Raw genomic sequence first — 16,253 nt, forward strand, 5'->3', positions numbered from 1 at the left:
ACTAACTTAACTCTAAGTGTGTCAAGTAGAATTTAATAATTAAAGTTTTTAAATTTTTAATAATACGACGAACGATAGTTGGGTACCTAGATATATAAGTAATCAGTGAAAGCGGCCAAATGTTAATCACTAAAATCTTGAATATACTTTACAACTTTATAAGAACTTATGATTTATCAAATTATAATACCTATATGATGCTATAATCTATGGAAAAATTAAATTTACATTTTATTTTTTAATTAAAATTGCATAAACAATAGTAGTTCCCATAGGCGTGCGCACGGGGGGGGGGGGTTACGGGTGTGCCTGAGCACCCCCCGACATGTAATTGGGGCCCTAAAATTTAAGTCCTATAGCATATATATGGGTTCGTATTTTAACTAATGTTACTAGAATAAAAATTATATTTTTTCTAGAATATGTTGTAAAAAATTATGTTTTGGGATAAAAAAAAAAAAATGCAATTTAAAATATTTTAAATTTGCACGGTAAAACTTATTATGATTATAACAGCTAGATTTTATTGACTAAAAAAGTAAAAATAATAAATAAAATATATTACAATTATCTTGAAAATAGATTTTAGATCCAACTATCTAATAAAATATTATATAACTTGGTACTAGTAATAGTAGCAATACTACTGATTAATATATGATAAAATGTAAGTAATGTTTATTCATGTATTATAATTTATTAAAATATGTACATGTCTTGTTAAGAGAGGACCCGAATTATGAAAAGGGCTCGAAAAAATTGTAGGCACCCCCCACCCCCGAAATTCAGGTCTGCGCACGCCTATGGTAGTTCCATTTCGGAGCGGTGAAGACGATGGTGTATTATACCATTCCCCACGGCGGTGAAAACAATCACAATTTCACCGGAAGAGTCAATATTTATGTAAGTTTTTTCCAACTCATTTGGTACAAGTGATATAAAATATATATTTATAGATACGAATAAAGAATGTAGACAAGTATTTTAATATCGAACGAGGAGCGAGTAATGCATAAAATACGCGATCATGAAACGCGTTACGCCACGTTTGCTCGTAGAATAATGATGATAATAATTTATGTACATACAATATCAAAAAGTGTAGTGATGTGTTCAATAATACAAATTAATAATAATAATAATATCTTTTATAATTATTATTAATTATTGTTTACATCTTTTATATAGTTATACTTAAATGAAATATTGGTTTTCAAGCTATTCACAAATTTGTGAAATAGTTCCTATATAATTTGATTTAGCATTTTGACATAACATAATATGCTGATGCCTGATGACCACATTTGAAAAAGTTATGTAAAATAAACTATGATTTATCATATTTTTAAAATGTCCATACAAGTTAATTACCTCCTTCTAAAAAAATCTGATTGTAGTTGTGCTTATATGTTTTTGAAGTACATTTATCTGCGAGTGTCCGTTAGGGTAACTTTTGAATAATAATTTATCAACTCTTTAATGAGGTTTGCATGGTTAATAAATTGTAAATGCTTAAAAATCATATTAGACTAAAAAAAAAAAAATAATTGAAAAATGTATTCATGGAGACTTTTTATTTTAAATGTAAATATAATAATATTGTCCCTTATACATTTAGTAAACGCAACTTAATATAACTGATATCAATAAATCCCTTATCATGGTATACACCAATCTCTTTCTATGGTATTGCTACGCTATCTTCGCCGGTACTATACATCCGTAGATGATATATGTTATCTATGACTATATGTGTCTAGTTATGAAGTTGTAAGTATAATATTCAAATTTAAAAAAAGTGTAAAGTGAAGCGTGTACTTGATTCGATAGTCGATTCTCAGTGTAAATACATAATACTTTTCACAATGAATGAATCCAATTTTATTCAAAATTTAATTTAATATAAATAATAATATATTTGTTTCCAATCAAATGCGAGTTAAAAATTCAACTAACAAAAAAATTACAATGTATTTATGTTACCTACTTAAATATTATCTAATTGCAATACTGTCTTATATAATATATAGTTTATAATAATGTATTTATAATTATTAATTTCAGATGATTGTGATCAACCGTTTTTTACGACAGTTAAATAATATTAAGTCTGTAAGTTCAAATTACAATCAGCATTGTTGTAGAAATGTAAGATGTGTGTCAACGGTCAAAGATTTACAACCAAAAGATTTTCGAAAAAGAACAGAGACATTTTCTTTTAATGCCGAGCAGAATATTGATACTGATACTTTTGGAACATTAACTGAAAATACCGAAATTAATTATAAACTAGATCGTTTACCTCCTGAAGACGATGATAAAATAGAATACGATAAAGATGAACAACACAAAAGATTACATATTACTGAGTATCACAAAATTATTCAAGAACTCATTAAACAACATAAAGTATAAAACTTAAAAGATCTAATATTTATTTTCTCAATTTTTACTACATATTACTTATGTTTTTTTTAGATTGCAGATGCGATAGATATACTTGAAACAAGGATGTTAAAAAATGAAAAAGCAAAACCAGATTATTATGTTTATAATCTATTAATCGGCACCTGTGGTAAAGTTGGTTATGTTCAAAAAGCTTTTCATTTATTTAACCAGGTATGTTTTATTTATAATTAGATACCTATTTCTAAGATTATTTAATAGACACTATTTAATTTTGTTTTTTTAAATAATTAGATGAAAAAAAGTGGCATCAAAACTACACCAGCTACTTATACTTGTTTATTTAATGCGTGTGCTAATTCACCATATAAGGATGATGCGTTAAAGAGAGCTAAAAAATTACACAATTTAATGAGTTTAAAATCAATTGAACCCAACATTTTTATCTACCATGCAATGATTAAAGGTATTTACAACTATATTACTTATTAGTTATTTATAAGAAATAAAAATCAATTTAAGGGTTTTCATTTTATTAAAATTCATCAAAGTTAAATTGATTTTTCAAAAAATTAATTAATTTTACTGTGCTAAGAAATTATGTATTTATTATTTACTATTCATGTGTATTGTTCTTTCGTTGTGAAAAGCTTTTGGAAGAACAGGAGATTTATTGACTGCATTTTCTTTGGTTGATGAAATGTTGACAAAAAAATATAAATTAAAAGATGAAACATTTAATTTTCTTTTACAAGCATGTATAACGGATAAAGAAGCTGGTTTTCGACATGCCTTACTTGTAAGTTTAAATAAATATATATGGATTGCTATAATATTTTCAGGAGTAAAATTTCAATTCAAAATAAATTAATAACTATGTATACATTTTAGTTTTCATAATAACTTATAATCTTAGGTCCTTTAAAATATTTGATCAGTCTTTTTAAGTCTTATGAATTATGACCATTCAAAAAGTTACTTAATAATATTTACACTTTGATGTCTTCTGAATTCTGGTCTACTCTTCATAAGCAAAGAAATATTTAACTGGTCACCAAAAATTAAATGCTTACATAATATTTAATGCCACATGGTTTATCAGAAGTTCTACACTTATTATATTTTTCTTTCATATTATTGTATAACATTAAAAAAATAAATAGTATAAATTAAATTTAAATTTGATCCTGTTTATTAAATTGTAATTTATATCTGAAAATCTTTGGAAAACGTTAGTTAAAAACATAGAATAATTTTAAAAAAATTGCCAATAATATATCTTGATAATTTTCAGGTTTGGAGAAAAATGATATCAAAACGTGTTCGTCCTTCATTATATACTTACAATCTTTTATTAAAATGCACAAGAGAATGTAGTCTTGGTGATGAATTTGAAACACGAAAAGTTATTGGTCAAATACTTGATGATCCTCATTTATTAACGACTGAATCTAAACTTGAAGAATCAAATCCTTCAGAAAAAGATATACCTAATACTTTAGTATGCAATGATAATAAAAATAATCTATCCATTATTGAGGAGAATAGACCAAATCTATTGGATGTTAAACCTTATTTTGGTAATATTGTTGGTATTTCTGAAATCAAATCCCCTGAAGAAAGGTAAAACATATTTATAATCTTTTATACATTAATTAATGCTCTATTTTTTTTTGTAAATTTTAGATTAATATTATTAGGAGGTTGTTCAGGATTTTTAAAAAACATGAAAATCAATAAGATAAAACCAGACATTAAAACATTTACCCAGCTTTTAGAAGTTATACCGCCAACATTATCAGCTGAAAAAGTGAGTTACTTGTATGAAAAAATCAATTTTCTAATTTCAACTACTAAATGTATTTTATGTTTATTATTTTTTAAAAAAAACTTAGTACATAAATATAAAACATGATCATTAATTTATGATATTTTTTTTTAGGTCTTATTAAAAGAAATTTTTAAAAACAAAGTTAGAGTCGACATTGATTTTTGCAATATTCTCATTAAAAAACGAAGTCTTAGATTTGATTATGAAGAAGCAAAGGTTATTTCATTCATAGAAAATGCATTTTTTACAAATTATCATAATTTTACTTTTAACTTTTAGAATGTATTGAACTTAATTAACTCAGAAAACTTAAGTGTGGATATTGTAACTTTTGGTGTTCTGGCATTGGGTTGTAAAAATAAAAACGAAGCTAAAAACCTCATAAAAATTATAGCAGATCATGGATTTAGGTATGTTTGTAAACTACTTATGATGTTTTTATTCTTATTCGTTTTTCGTCCAATTTAAGAGTGAATGCAGAAATTTTGGGCACAATGTTGGCACAAGCATGTTACCATTTTAATTTTGGATATGTAGTATATGTCATGAATATGATTAAACATGAAGAAATTAAACCCAATAAAAAATTTATGGATCGTTTAATTCGTTTTGATAACACAATTAAAGATTTAATGAAAAAAAGAGTAAGTATAAGCACTAAGCAGTTATTGAATTAAACCATAAGTATTTTGTTTTACAGTAAAATGTATTTATTTTTTAACTAACTAAATATTTTAGTAGCATAATAACTTTTAAAGATAATAGAAAAAGAATAACTTCAAAATTAACCACTAACATCTTGAATTAGATCATATTAAATCTTTAGCATATTATAGATTGTTTTTAAGTATTATGATGGCTTTTAAATATAAATTAAAATCAAACTGGATGACACCTAACAAACATAATTATACAATATGCATTCAAATCGTATTTTTTAATTTAATAATTATCAAAATGTGATTCAAAGTTCAATTCAAAAATATTAGTGATTAGTGTTTTTATTCATATTACAAGTTTAATGAAATTATGAAATATATTAACTGCTGGTACAATTTTCAGCTAAACGACGAAAAAGATACTCCAAACTTTATACAAAGTTATTACTTCAAAGAAGGGTACAGAAAATATCAAAATTTTTATAAAAAATGGTTATTAGAAGTAACTGTTGATGAAGAACTACATCCTTGGGATCAATTTAATAATTGTAAAAAAAATAATGACTCAGTACAAAAATAAAATATTATTTGTTTTTTATTTAACAATAAATTAATATTATTTAAGTATATTTGTTGGTATTTAATTGACATACATCATCATCATCATCACTATTATAAAATATTATAATTAATATTACCTCTTTATAAAAATCTGTATTGATTTATATGTATGTCATATGCTATAACATTTAAAATTATACTAAATGTTTTAATTTTTAATAGAACTTGGTATCTGTTCTAAAGGATAATATGTGTGTATAACATTGTTTTCATACATTTTTACTATTCTTAGTCCGGAAGGATCTTCTCCTATTGGGGCGCCAAGTGCACAAGTAACAACTATTTCAAGGTTTTTATAGAATCCAGTTGAGTTTATGTGATGATGACCAGAAAAAACATGAGATACACCTAAAAACAATAAACGTAAAAAAACATTTGATTCCAAATAGCATTTACAAAAAACATAAATAGTTTTTCTTCTCAACATTTATTTTTTTACATTGATAATTTAGTATATTATTCAAATACTATTCATTATTCTTTACCAGCTTTACATAGTTTTTCAAGCATTTTGTGACTGATGTTTTTTTCAATACTTTTTTTTTGAATTTCCTCTTCTGTTTTACTCAAAAACCACGGTATGTGTTGAAATACAATTATTCTTTGACCCTCATATTTACTCAATATCTCAGTTAACCATTGATCTTGTTCTGCTGCAAATTTCTCGACATTACAACTGTTTTTATAATACTGGGAGTTTAACACTAAAAATAGTACTCCACCGCACCAAAACGAAAAATAATCTTGGCCAAAATGATCACGATATCTAAAATTACAATTATTTATCTACAAATATTAATCAATTTTTTATACCTGTAAATTGTAATAAAATATTACTTGTTGATTGAATTTTCATCTGGGATATCACCAATATCATGATTTCCACAAACACAAATCAGAGGTATTGAGGGGTGTAAATTTGAAAAAACTTTCTTAAAATCATTTATTTGTAATTCATTTAGCCCAGCTTCATCTGAAGTATGAATACATTTTTATATAAAAAATATACATGAACCATTAATTAAATTATACTATGATCAATAAACTTAATAAATTCAACTAACTACAAGGCATTTCATTAACTAAGTCACCACAAACAACTAAAAATTGAGGTCTTGGAGATAAATTATTAATTTTATCTATTGCAAAAATAGCTTTATCCATTTCTATTTTCCAATCTTTAGAATCTCGTTCTGAAGGTGGCTTAATGTAACCAAATTGACTGTCAGAAACAATCACAAAATAAAAATTTTCAGTCCATAATTGATTGTTTTTAACTGAAAATACAAACGTAAAATTATATTTTATAATATATTGCAAACCAATAACCATGTATATTAATTATTTCCTGCTGCTTATCAACCAATTGCTTTATCATCAGCACAATGTAAAATTATAAAACCGATACACCTTAGAGACAACATACACTCTCAAAACTTAACTAAATTGGTGGACATATTATATCCCATTTATTTTACAAGATATTTAATTTACGCAATGAGCTTTGCACTTTTAAACTTTAGATTCTCATTTGACCAATCTACAATCTAAATTTCTCAGCCATAGTTTTTTAACTAACTTCATTTCTTAACCTCTTAAATATGAAATGAAATTAGTTTTAATTTTTGTGAATTTTATAGAAATTCTTTAATCCAAACGTGAACTCAATTTTTTCTTTTCGTTGCAGTCACTGGTATGTAAAATAACTTTCACAGCTTAGTTTACCTCAGAAATTCAGGATATTACCTAATCTCAATCCCCTACTGTTGAACATCTATATAAATATAAAACAAAATTTTAAGTGTAAATATGAAATACCATAATTTCTGAAATCAATTTTCCTATTTTTTTCCACACACAAGGCCCCAAATCTAAATAAAAAGTATAAGGGCCCAATCCCTAAATCTACCTACCCCAGCCCTATATGTGTGGACCAGAGTGAAGATCTCAAAAGCCGTATTTTCCTAATTGTCTAGAACAAACACCCTAGTTAAATCAATTTTAGGAAAGTTAAAGAACGAAATAAATAAATAAACTTCGTGTTATCATGCGCAGTAGTATATTATATTATTATCACTTAGGTACAAAACTTAAATCTTATACAATAAACACTTTTTGATATGATTATACCTACAGTTATAATATGTACTTATAAATAGGCATACTTAAATCTATATAAATTAAAAATTAACTTACATTGATCTAATCCAATTTTTTCTTCAACCTCGTGCCTTCTCCATTTAACGGTTTGTTCAATACTTTCGGTCATTTTCGCTGTAAAAACAGTTATAATAGTTATTAATTCTATCTTTTTCTAAAGTAGGTAATTGAGATAAATAATACTGAATTATTTATTTTATAACTTATAAATACCCATAGTCTATAGAACAGAAGTGTAAATAATATACAAATTATACAATATTATTGTCAAGGGTTGCATTCACTAGTCCCGATTTATTTTGTTGATATAGTATAAATAATAGTTTATAAACTAAAATCCTGTAAGAGTATGAGTCAAGAGAAATATATTAAATATATTTAGTGGGTACCTATATAATTTGTAAATTATTTGAGGGGGCCTGTTATAACTTTGGGGAGCTAAATTCCTGAACCATAGCCCCTCTACTATTTACACCATACTACCATATCAAAATATATATTACAAACATTTAAATTATTCAAGATACTTTGTATCTTACTTGATGGATTGGTGGAGATATGTAGAATGTATATTATATAAAAGTAATGCCTAATAACTACAAATAATTAAGTAATAAAAATACATATCACGGGCTACCTTAAAATAATAATAAATATATAAAATTGACGAATCAATGTATGATTTAGGTAGGTACGTATATTCGTATATATAACCTTGATATTAGGTAAGTTATCTATAAATTTATTTTTCAAATGTCTTTATATTATATGCATATATCAGTAAGAAATTTATACAGCCATAATAAAGATAAAAAAATAAATATTCATAAATCAATAATAAATTTCAAGTTGTTTGATTTATGTTGTATATGTATGTTGATATAATTAACTATTAAGTAGGTACCTATATCAATAATACCTATTTTAATATTTAAATCTATAATGAATCTACCATATTTATAAGATTTGCATTAATTTATTATAATTATTAATATTCATGTAGGTACATAGACTAAAAAGAATAAAAATAAATCAGTCAGTTGAATATGTATATAGGTGTATAATATAAAAATATAATAGATTGATAGGTATCATATGGTGTATATAATAAAATAGAAACTTAAAATCAATGGTTTTTTATTACTCGTTTTATTTAAATCAATTAACAGTAGTAATATATTAAATGTTTTTACAAAGTTATATAAAAATAAATAGTACTTCCACCTGCAGCCGAAAAAAAAACGATCATGTACAATGTACAATATTATAGGTATAAATATTAAGAACTGCAGAAAATCGGTTTAACTCCCACACATAACACGACATTCTGTTTAAAATCTATAAAAACAAACAATTATTTTGAGTTACCGTTCTTATAACTAGATACATAAATATACTACCTAGTACCTACCTAATAATATTAATAGTAACAATAAGTTTGTAAATAATATTATTATGATATACTAATACTTATAGTTATAAACTTGTATATTACACCTACTGCGTATGCCAATAGCTTATTAATCATAACAAAAAGATAGTACCTATTTACTAATTATTTTGTGATAAATATATTAAGCCACCCACTACTCAAAAAACAAATAAGTACTTATTAAGTTTTCTATGTAATCAGTGTGACAGTATAACGTATTAACGTATAAAAGTATAGAACATAAGTACCTATATTAATAACTTTAGTTTAATATACATAACCTTACGCATTTATACATATAAGTAGGTACTTATAACTTATAGTGCTAGTACAATAAAATAATATAACATGGTATATATATATATGTATATATTTCTTTAGATTCTGCTTATTTTTGAAAACGGCACTTTTTAATGTATGTGTTATATATGTAATATGTTTGTATGCTTGTAGATGTAGTAATAAATCCTAGCTAAATAATATTAATTATATTTTATATATTATAATAATAATAGAAGTTTAATGATATAAATTTCAGTACAATTTAAAGAAATTTAAATAATAAATGTATTATTTGTAAATTGTAATATGTGTATAATAACACTAATAATTATGGGCGTACGTAGACAGGTCGCAGGGTGTACACTGTACAGACATGCAGCGAACCAAATGTGCCCTCTAAAAATATAAATGTCCTTAAATAAATTCCCATACCATCGTCTTAAAAAAATGTTCATGAATAATATTATTAATATTATCTGCTGTTTCTTATTACATTATAAAAGGGTATTTTATTACTTTTTTTTTATTTTGAAAAATAAAAGCATATTTTTAGTAAGTTGTGTTTATAGAAAAGAATACAATTTCATGATTATTGTCACATAATTCAATCGTAAATATCAATTATTTCACCTACATGATTTGTATTGTTAATTCTTCTGAAAAGTGTTATTTTGAATCTTTGGTCACAAGAGTATACGGATTTGAACGTTCATTTGCCGTATATTTTATTTACACGGACTTAATAAACACTTTTTTTGTTAAGAACACATCTATCCGTTTTTATTAAATACATGTGAAAAAGGGACCGTTATAGGAACCACGTACCACCTACAAAAATGTCTACCCTCAGCCCGCAGGGCATGCAAATGCATACCCTGCATATCCCATGCTCATGGGTACGGTAAAGCTATTAGATTGCCAAAACACATAGTCAGTGAAATACTAACAGAAATGTTTTTGGATTTTAAACCTAAATACTATTGCATTGGTTTTTTTTAGGATGAATCCTCGAACTTATTGAACTCATGAATACTTCGAACATTTAGAATAGTTTGTGATAAATCAAGTATTAAAGTTTGATATCGATACCTACTGATGATACTATTGTTTATAACAGTGCCGAATCCAAGGGAGAGGGGCTTTTGGGCTTAAGCCCACCCCGAAATCTTTTATTTTAAATAATATACATATATACAAGGTGTTTTTTAAGCAAGCTTAAAATGCATATATTCAAATTTTGATTTTTACATAGTTTCTAATTGTTAAAAAACAACGTTTTTCTAAAAAATTATATTTTTTGATATTTTTTTAAGTTTTTTCATTTTTGAATGACAACATATTTTTAATTTCATATTCAAAAGCAGAAAAATTTTCTGAGTATTTTGATACATTTACGGCGAGTAGTTTATGAGTTATAAGTATTTAATGTTTGGATGCTCGGAGTGGAGTGGTACGAGGTTACCCCGCAGAATGTTTGTCCACTACTCCGCTTCACGTTGTCTAAACTTTAAATACGTATAACTCATAAACTACTCGCCCTAGTATATTTTTTTAAATTATTTCCTATTTTTCTTTAGAGTTAAGTATGAATGTTTAAGCCCACCTCGAAAACAAATCCTGGGTACGGCACTGGTTTATAAATAAATAATTTACTCTATAACATATACTCTTAAATACTATTTTTGTTTTCTAAATGACCCTTATCAGTTTTAAATTATGTCATTAGCTGATTATTGAAATGTTCAAAAAGCTCGAATAAAAAATGAATACAAGTTCGAGTTCATGAAAATTGAAGTTTAACCCAATCCTACAATTTAATTACTATTAAAAAATACGATAAATTTAACGTGCATAAATTGAAACTTTAACCCACTCTCAATATAAGTCAATCTTTAAGACAGGAAAAAAACTTTTAAGTCAAGTTGATTAAAAAAAAATATTTAATTCAAATTGTTCAAAAATAAGTAGATATAATATTCAGTCCTTTATGCAGTAAAAAAATAAATCTAAATTAAGTTCAAAGTTATGGGCTCGAAATATTTCGTATTACCTTTATCGTTGAATTTACAGTAACTATATACAGTGAAACTTCCATAAAAACAAACTTCCATTTTACGAAATTTTCTGTTTAACGAAATATTTTTAAGAACTATGACCTTCATTGTTAATGAATACGTAATTCTACTTAACGAATTCCTCCATATTACGAATTTTTTTTGTTGCTTATTCGGTTTCGTTGTATAGAAGTTTCACCGTATAATAAATATTATAGTATAAATAAATTATACATTATACATTGAAATAGTAAAACATGACAGTTACATTGTAACTTCTAATGTTATAAATAAATAAACGTTTTTTCAAATGATATAAAAACATACCATAAATATTTTAAAGTAACTAACTATAAGACATTATACATTATCGGAACAACTGAACAATACAATATACCTACTACATTTACCTAGTAATGTTACCTCCTAAGTTCCAACACAAAAAAATACATTGCCGAGTGTATCATAACTCTTATTGCACAATGGATGACCCCCTCCTTGAAATTTTGTCAAAGCTATTAGCGCAAATAGAAGTGGTTAAGGGGGCTAAGCCCCGCTCTCTCCACGAGCCTTGGAATTTAAATCAAGTCCTTGAAAAATAATATCATTATTACGTGTTTAATGTGTATAATATAATAACTAATAATTATGTATATTTAAAATTTATCGTGTAATTTGATAAGTATAATATTACCTAGGTAAATATAATGTCATAATTGACATCATTGTCATCAATATTGGTTATTCCAGTTTTCGCAAGTACAGTAACAACGCACGACAATATAAAATATTTAAATATTATTGGTTCTTTTTCTTGTACGATGAGAATTAAAACATATAGAAGATCAACACGTTATAAAAATACATTCTGTGATCTATCTATACTATAAAACTATAAGCATAAAAAGATAATATCTAAAAAAAATTCACTGCTGAAATAAAATATTTATTGATATCCCTTTCGTAAAATAAATATTAAATACATTTTATGTTTAATATATTGTTTACATTTGATTTTTGATACTTAGTTATTTTTAATAACGAGTAGGGTGTTTGTGTTTTGACTTTATTGCGCATTTTCAACTTTAATTTCACAAGATTCCCAGCGATTGATTGCTAAACTCTATTTGTAACCATATTAATAGTGTGCCGGGAAGGGGCGAAACGTTCTCCACTGCTTATTTTGAACATTGATTTGCTAGGAATCTTGCCCCTGTAGGTACTAGGCTTCAGCAACTATATTATATCCTAGTTATCTATGTTCGCCGAGTGCCCGAGTCAAAGCTACGGCCAGTACGTATAACTATTATGATCGTTTAAAATGTGATAATTAGATATAATTATGTGATAGTAACGCGAAACACGACCATATAATATTTAATTAGTGTAGTTTATATAATACATAAAATGTGCTACAAACTTTTGGTTTAATTTATTAAAAATTAATTGTATTGGTAAATGGCTTGAATACGAATTTAAGAATTTTGTAGTAGTCCAGCTCTTTGACACACTAAGTGTATAACCGTCTCGACTATTTATAGAACAAACTTAATATTTTCTACTTATTATTTCATAATTAAACGCATATTGTTGAATACTGGAAGCACAGAATAGATATGTACCTACAATAAGCATTTATTGTACATTTCTGTGCCTGGAAGTGATTTTTTTTTAAACTATTAAAAGTTTTCGCGCGCATTTGACGCGTTTCCAACATCAAACTATAAAAGCATAACATCCATCGAATAATTATGAAAATCATACGAAATACCTTCTGTACACCAATATTGTGCTAAAATTTACAAAATAATATCCTAATAATATCAACAACAGTTGGGAGATTTCTTCTATTATCTATAGGGTTTCTGGACCACGCTGGTTTACTGATAATAGATAATAATATTAGGATAGGCGATAACGGCTAAACGACGGATCGTGGATTATTTGCTAATTAGTAATAATTACTGACCTTTTTTACCCATCAGACACCAGTTAGTATTTAATATTTATTGAGCAAGTGATTCATTGCCCATTCCGTTGAGGCGTTGACTACTTGTACAGTACTGCAATGATTTTATCATTGTTTTAGTATTTATAATCAATGGTTTTAGTCCCTACTGCCTAGTGCTAAGTGGTTACTGGTTAGTATTTAAATATTTGATATTAACGCTTATTTTTAAAATTAAAAAAAAATAAACCTTAAAATTATTGTAAAATGTTAATGAAATCAAAAATACGATTGTCGATTACTGAATAGGAATTAATAATTAATAATATTTTGATAATTAGATTGTGAAATAATTAAATTCCCAACTGAAATGAGTGATTTATGTACATTTACCTCAATGGATGCGACAAGTCTCTTGGAATTCGTCGGAAAAACTGTTGTTGTGCGTACAAAACAGCAACACGCGTCCAAAGGCGTCGTTCACACTGTGGATCCTGTGACAAAAAGGTATGGTTGACGCCGTTGACGGTTGTACCGTGGGCGTGTACTCATGACAATAATTATGGTGTAGATAATTTTTTTTATTAATAGAATATTTAACCATCCCCTCCTCCCTGCAGGTTCTTCTGAAACATAGTTCTTGACCAAAATACTAATGGCTATTGCTGATTTCCTAATGCCTTATAGACTTCTGATGTTCTGAACTAAATAAGAGGAATTTATTGGGATTTGATCTGACAATACTTCAATACTACTGTTATATTTGTGAATATTGTTTAATCAGTTGAATACATTATAATATGCTTATTAGTGAATTATTTTAAATGTGTAATAATTCATTAACTCAACATTTTTTTTAATTATTTACATTTACCATCAATATTTTATTGTTTTAAATTAAATCTCTCATTAAAAAAAAATAATAATAATCTTAGGATAGTGCACTATGACAAAATGGCAAATATATTAATATTGAAAATATTGTAGATGTATAATTTATTCAGACCCTTCATGAAACAACGGTAATCACATTTTTCTACACTCGGGTTACGTCAATTAGCCACAAGGAAGGCCGAGTAATAGGTCTTTGTCAGAACCATATAAGTGGTTTTTAAAGTGGATTATAAAAATAAAAAAAAAATTGAAATTTGCATAAAGCATTTAGATGGTCATGTTAAGCCATCTTGTATTGTAATTCAAAGATAAAATTGATAATTCAACTGGTTATTATCAATTTATATCCATTAAGCCTTATTACTTAAAAATCCCTGTATTTTTGGTTTATTTTTAAATGTTGTCAATGAACAATAATTAGACTCATTGAATGAACTTGTAAGACCAAAATGTGATAAAATATTTGACTCAACCTTATAACTTACCTTTAACTACTCTCAACCATGAACTTTTATATACTTTCTAGCATACAAGTAAATACAATTGCATTTTCCAATATTTTACACAATATATTTGTAATTTATTTTATTTATATTTAAAACTATTTTTTCAGTGTTGTACTGCTGATTAACAAACAATGTGAAATATTTTCTGGAATAAACATCCTAAGTGTTGAATTAGAAGATTAGTAAATTACAGATAGATTTTAGAAAAACTCAATCGAATTTTTACATTTATATTATATTATGTACAAGTACAATACAAAATATAGTTAAACTTTGTAATGTAAAATATATTTTATTAATTTTTTAATTTTAATATACATTGTCAACATCTGTTTAAGCTTAATACCTATCTGTTTTATAAAGTTACTTATTATTTTTTTATATTCGGTTCATGCCTATTATTGTAATATACATTGATCACCACCACTGCATGAAAAAATAAAATAATTTAATGTCTGACCACCATTGACAGATATTTGGTAAAATATGTTGGGGTTTAACCTATTGTCAAAATAAAGCAAGCCTTAAATTTCATGTAACTAATCAACCTCCCCCAAACATGTTATAATATATTAATGTAAATAAATAAATTATGTTGTATTTATTTTAATGTTTTATACATTTATGGTTTACTAAACCTTCTAGTGGAGAGGCTATAAAAAATTTTGTTAACACTTAAGCTCTTCAATATCCGACTATGCGGACCACCATTATTATTACTCATAGACGATTCAGATGATTATAAAAAAAAAAATAAAAAACATAATGTGATTTAAATTATTATTACTAAGTAGAGAAAAATGAAACTGCATTCATCATACATTTCTAACTGAGATTACTGTAAGGATTGCTTTAAAAAAATGTAGTATAAATAGATGATCTAAAATTACAATTTTTTTAATTGGTATCTATTTACAATTATTGGTATGTTCTATAAATAATATGTATGTTTTATTTAATGACTGATCGCTATGTGAAAACACATTCAATTAATAACAAATATAAGATTTTTAACGCACTTTGCATATTATTTTAGTAAAAAGTGTAACTAATAAACTATTATAGTTTAACTAAATGATCATAAGTATATATTACTACGTAACAACAAAATGTATACAATAAATAAATAAAAATAACACAGTGCAACATTCAGAATAAAATAAAACGCATAATTGTTTAACTGAAAATATATTATAATAAACAATACACTAAATGTTGTTTATCTTAAATAACTAAATAATTAAGTATAAAATAAAACATTTATGAAACGCCATTAAAAGTAAAAACATGATTTAACAATTAAAATAATATTGCCGGGTTGCATAAAAACATATTGATCAACACTAAATCAAATTTAAGGGACCATTAGCGCACTACTTATTCATTAAATATTTAGTGATATTCGTACAACCTGGCATAGGTATAACAAAAAGGTTTTACACAAAAATTACCCAATTACA

The 16,253-nt window shown here is 25.8% G+C and overlaps 2 protein-coding genes across 8 annotated transcripts; one reads left to right on the forward strand and one right to left on the reverse strand.

The window, feature by feature from the left end:
* Positions 1–1,776: 1,776 nt before the first annotated feature.
* LOC113548599 (pentatricopeptide repeat-containing protein 1, mitochondrial) lies at positions 1,777–5,544 on the forward strand. The gene is made up of 12 exons (XM_026949560.1): positions 1,777–1,970; positions 2,065–2,409; positions 2,479–2,619; positions 2,701–2,872; positions 3,057–3,205; positions 3,701–4,029; positions 4,093–4,216; positions 4,349–4,453; positions 4,517–4,647; positions 4,707–4,881; positions 5,300–5,462; positions 5,522–5,544. Exons 2-12 carry the CDS (start codon positions 2,065–2,067, stop codon positions 5,542–5,544), a joined length of 1,857 nt encoding a protein of 618 aa, XP_026805361.1. The 5' UTR covers positions 1,777–1,970.
* Positions 5,545–5,560: 16 nt separating this feature from the next.
* Positions 5,561–13,921, reverse strand: LOC113557754 (serine/threonine-protein phosphatase CPPED1-like). 7 transcript variants are annotated; one of them, XM_026963316.1, is made up of 7 exons: positions 13,787–13,898; positions 13,415–13,508; positions 7,714–7,791; positions 6,582–6,794; positions 6,355–6,490; positions 6,003–6,283; positions 5,561–5,865 (listed from the first exon to the last, which is right to left on the reverse strand). In XM_026963316.1, exons 2-7 carry the CDS (start codon positions 13,425–13,427, stop codon positions 5,666–5,668), a joined length of 921 nt encoding a protein of 306 aa, XP_026819117.1. In that variant the 5' UTR covers positions 13,428–13,508; positions 13,787–13,898; the 3' UTR covers positions 5,561–5,665. The 7 variants fall into 7 exon arrangements, with proteins under 7 accessions (XP_026819117.1, XP_026819127.1, XP_026819141.1 ...); XM_026963326.1 differs by lacking the exon at positions 13,415–13,508 and having other exon boundaries at positions 13,787–13,921; XM_026963340.1 differs by lacking the exons at positions 13,415–13,508; positions 13,787–13,898 and adding an exon at positions 11,856–11,874.
* Positions 13,922–16,253: the final 2,332 nt, after the last annotated feature.

Source organism: Rhopalosiphum maidis, chromosome 4, assembly GCF_003676215.2.
Source record: "Rhopalosiphum maidis isolate BTI-1 chromosome 4, ASM367621v3, whole genome shotgun sequence".
Lineage (NCBI taxonomy): Eukaryota > Metazoa > Arthropoda > Insecta > Hemiptera > Aphididae > Rhopalosiphum > Rhopalosiphum maidis.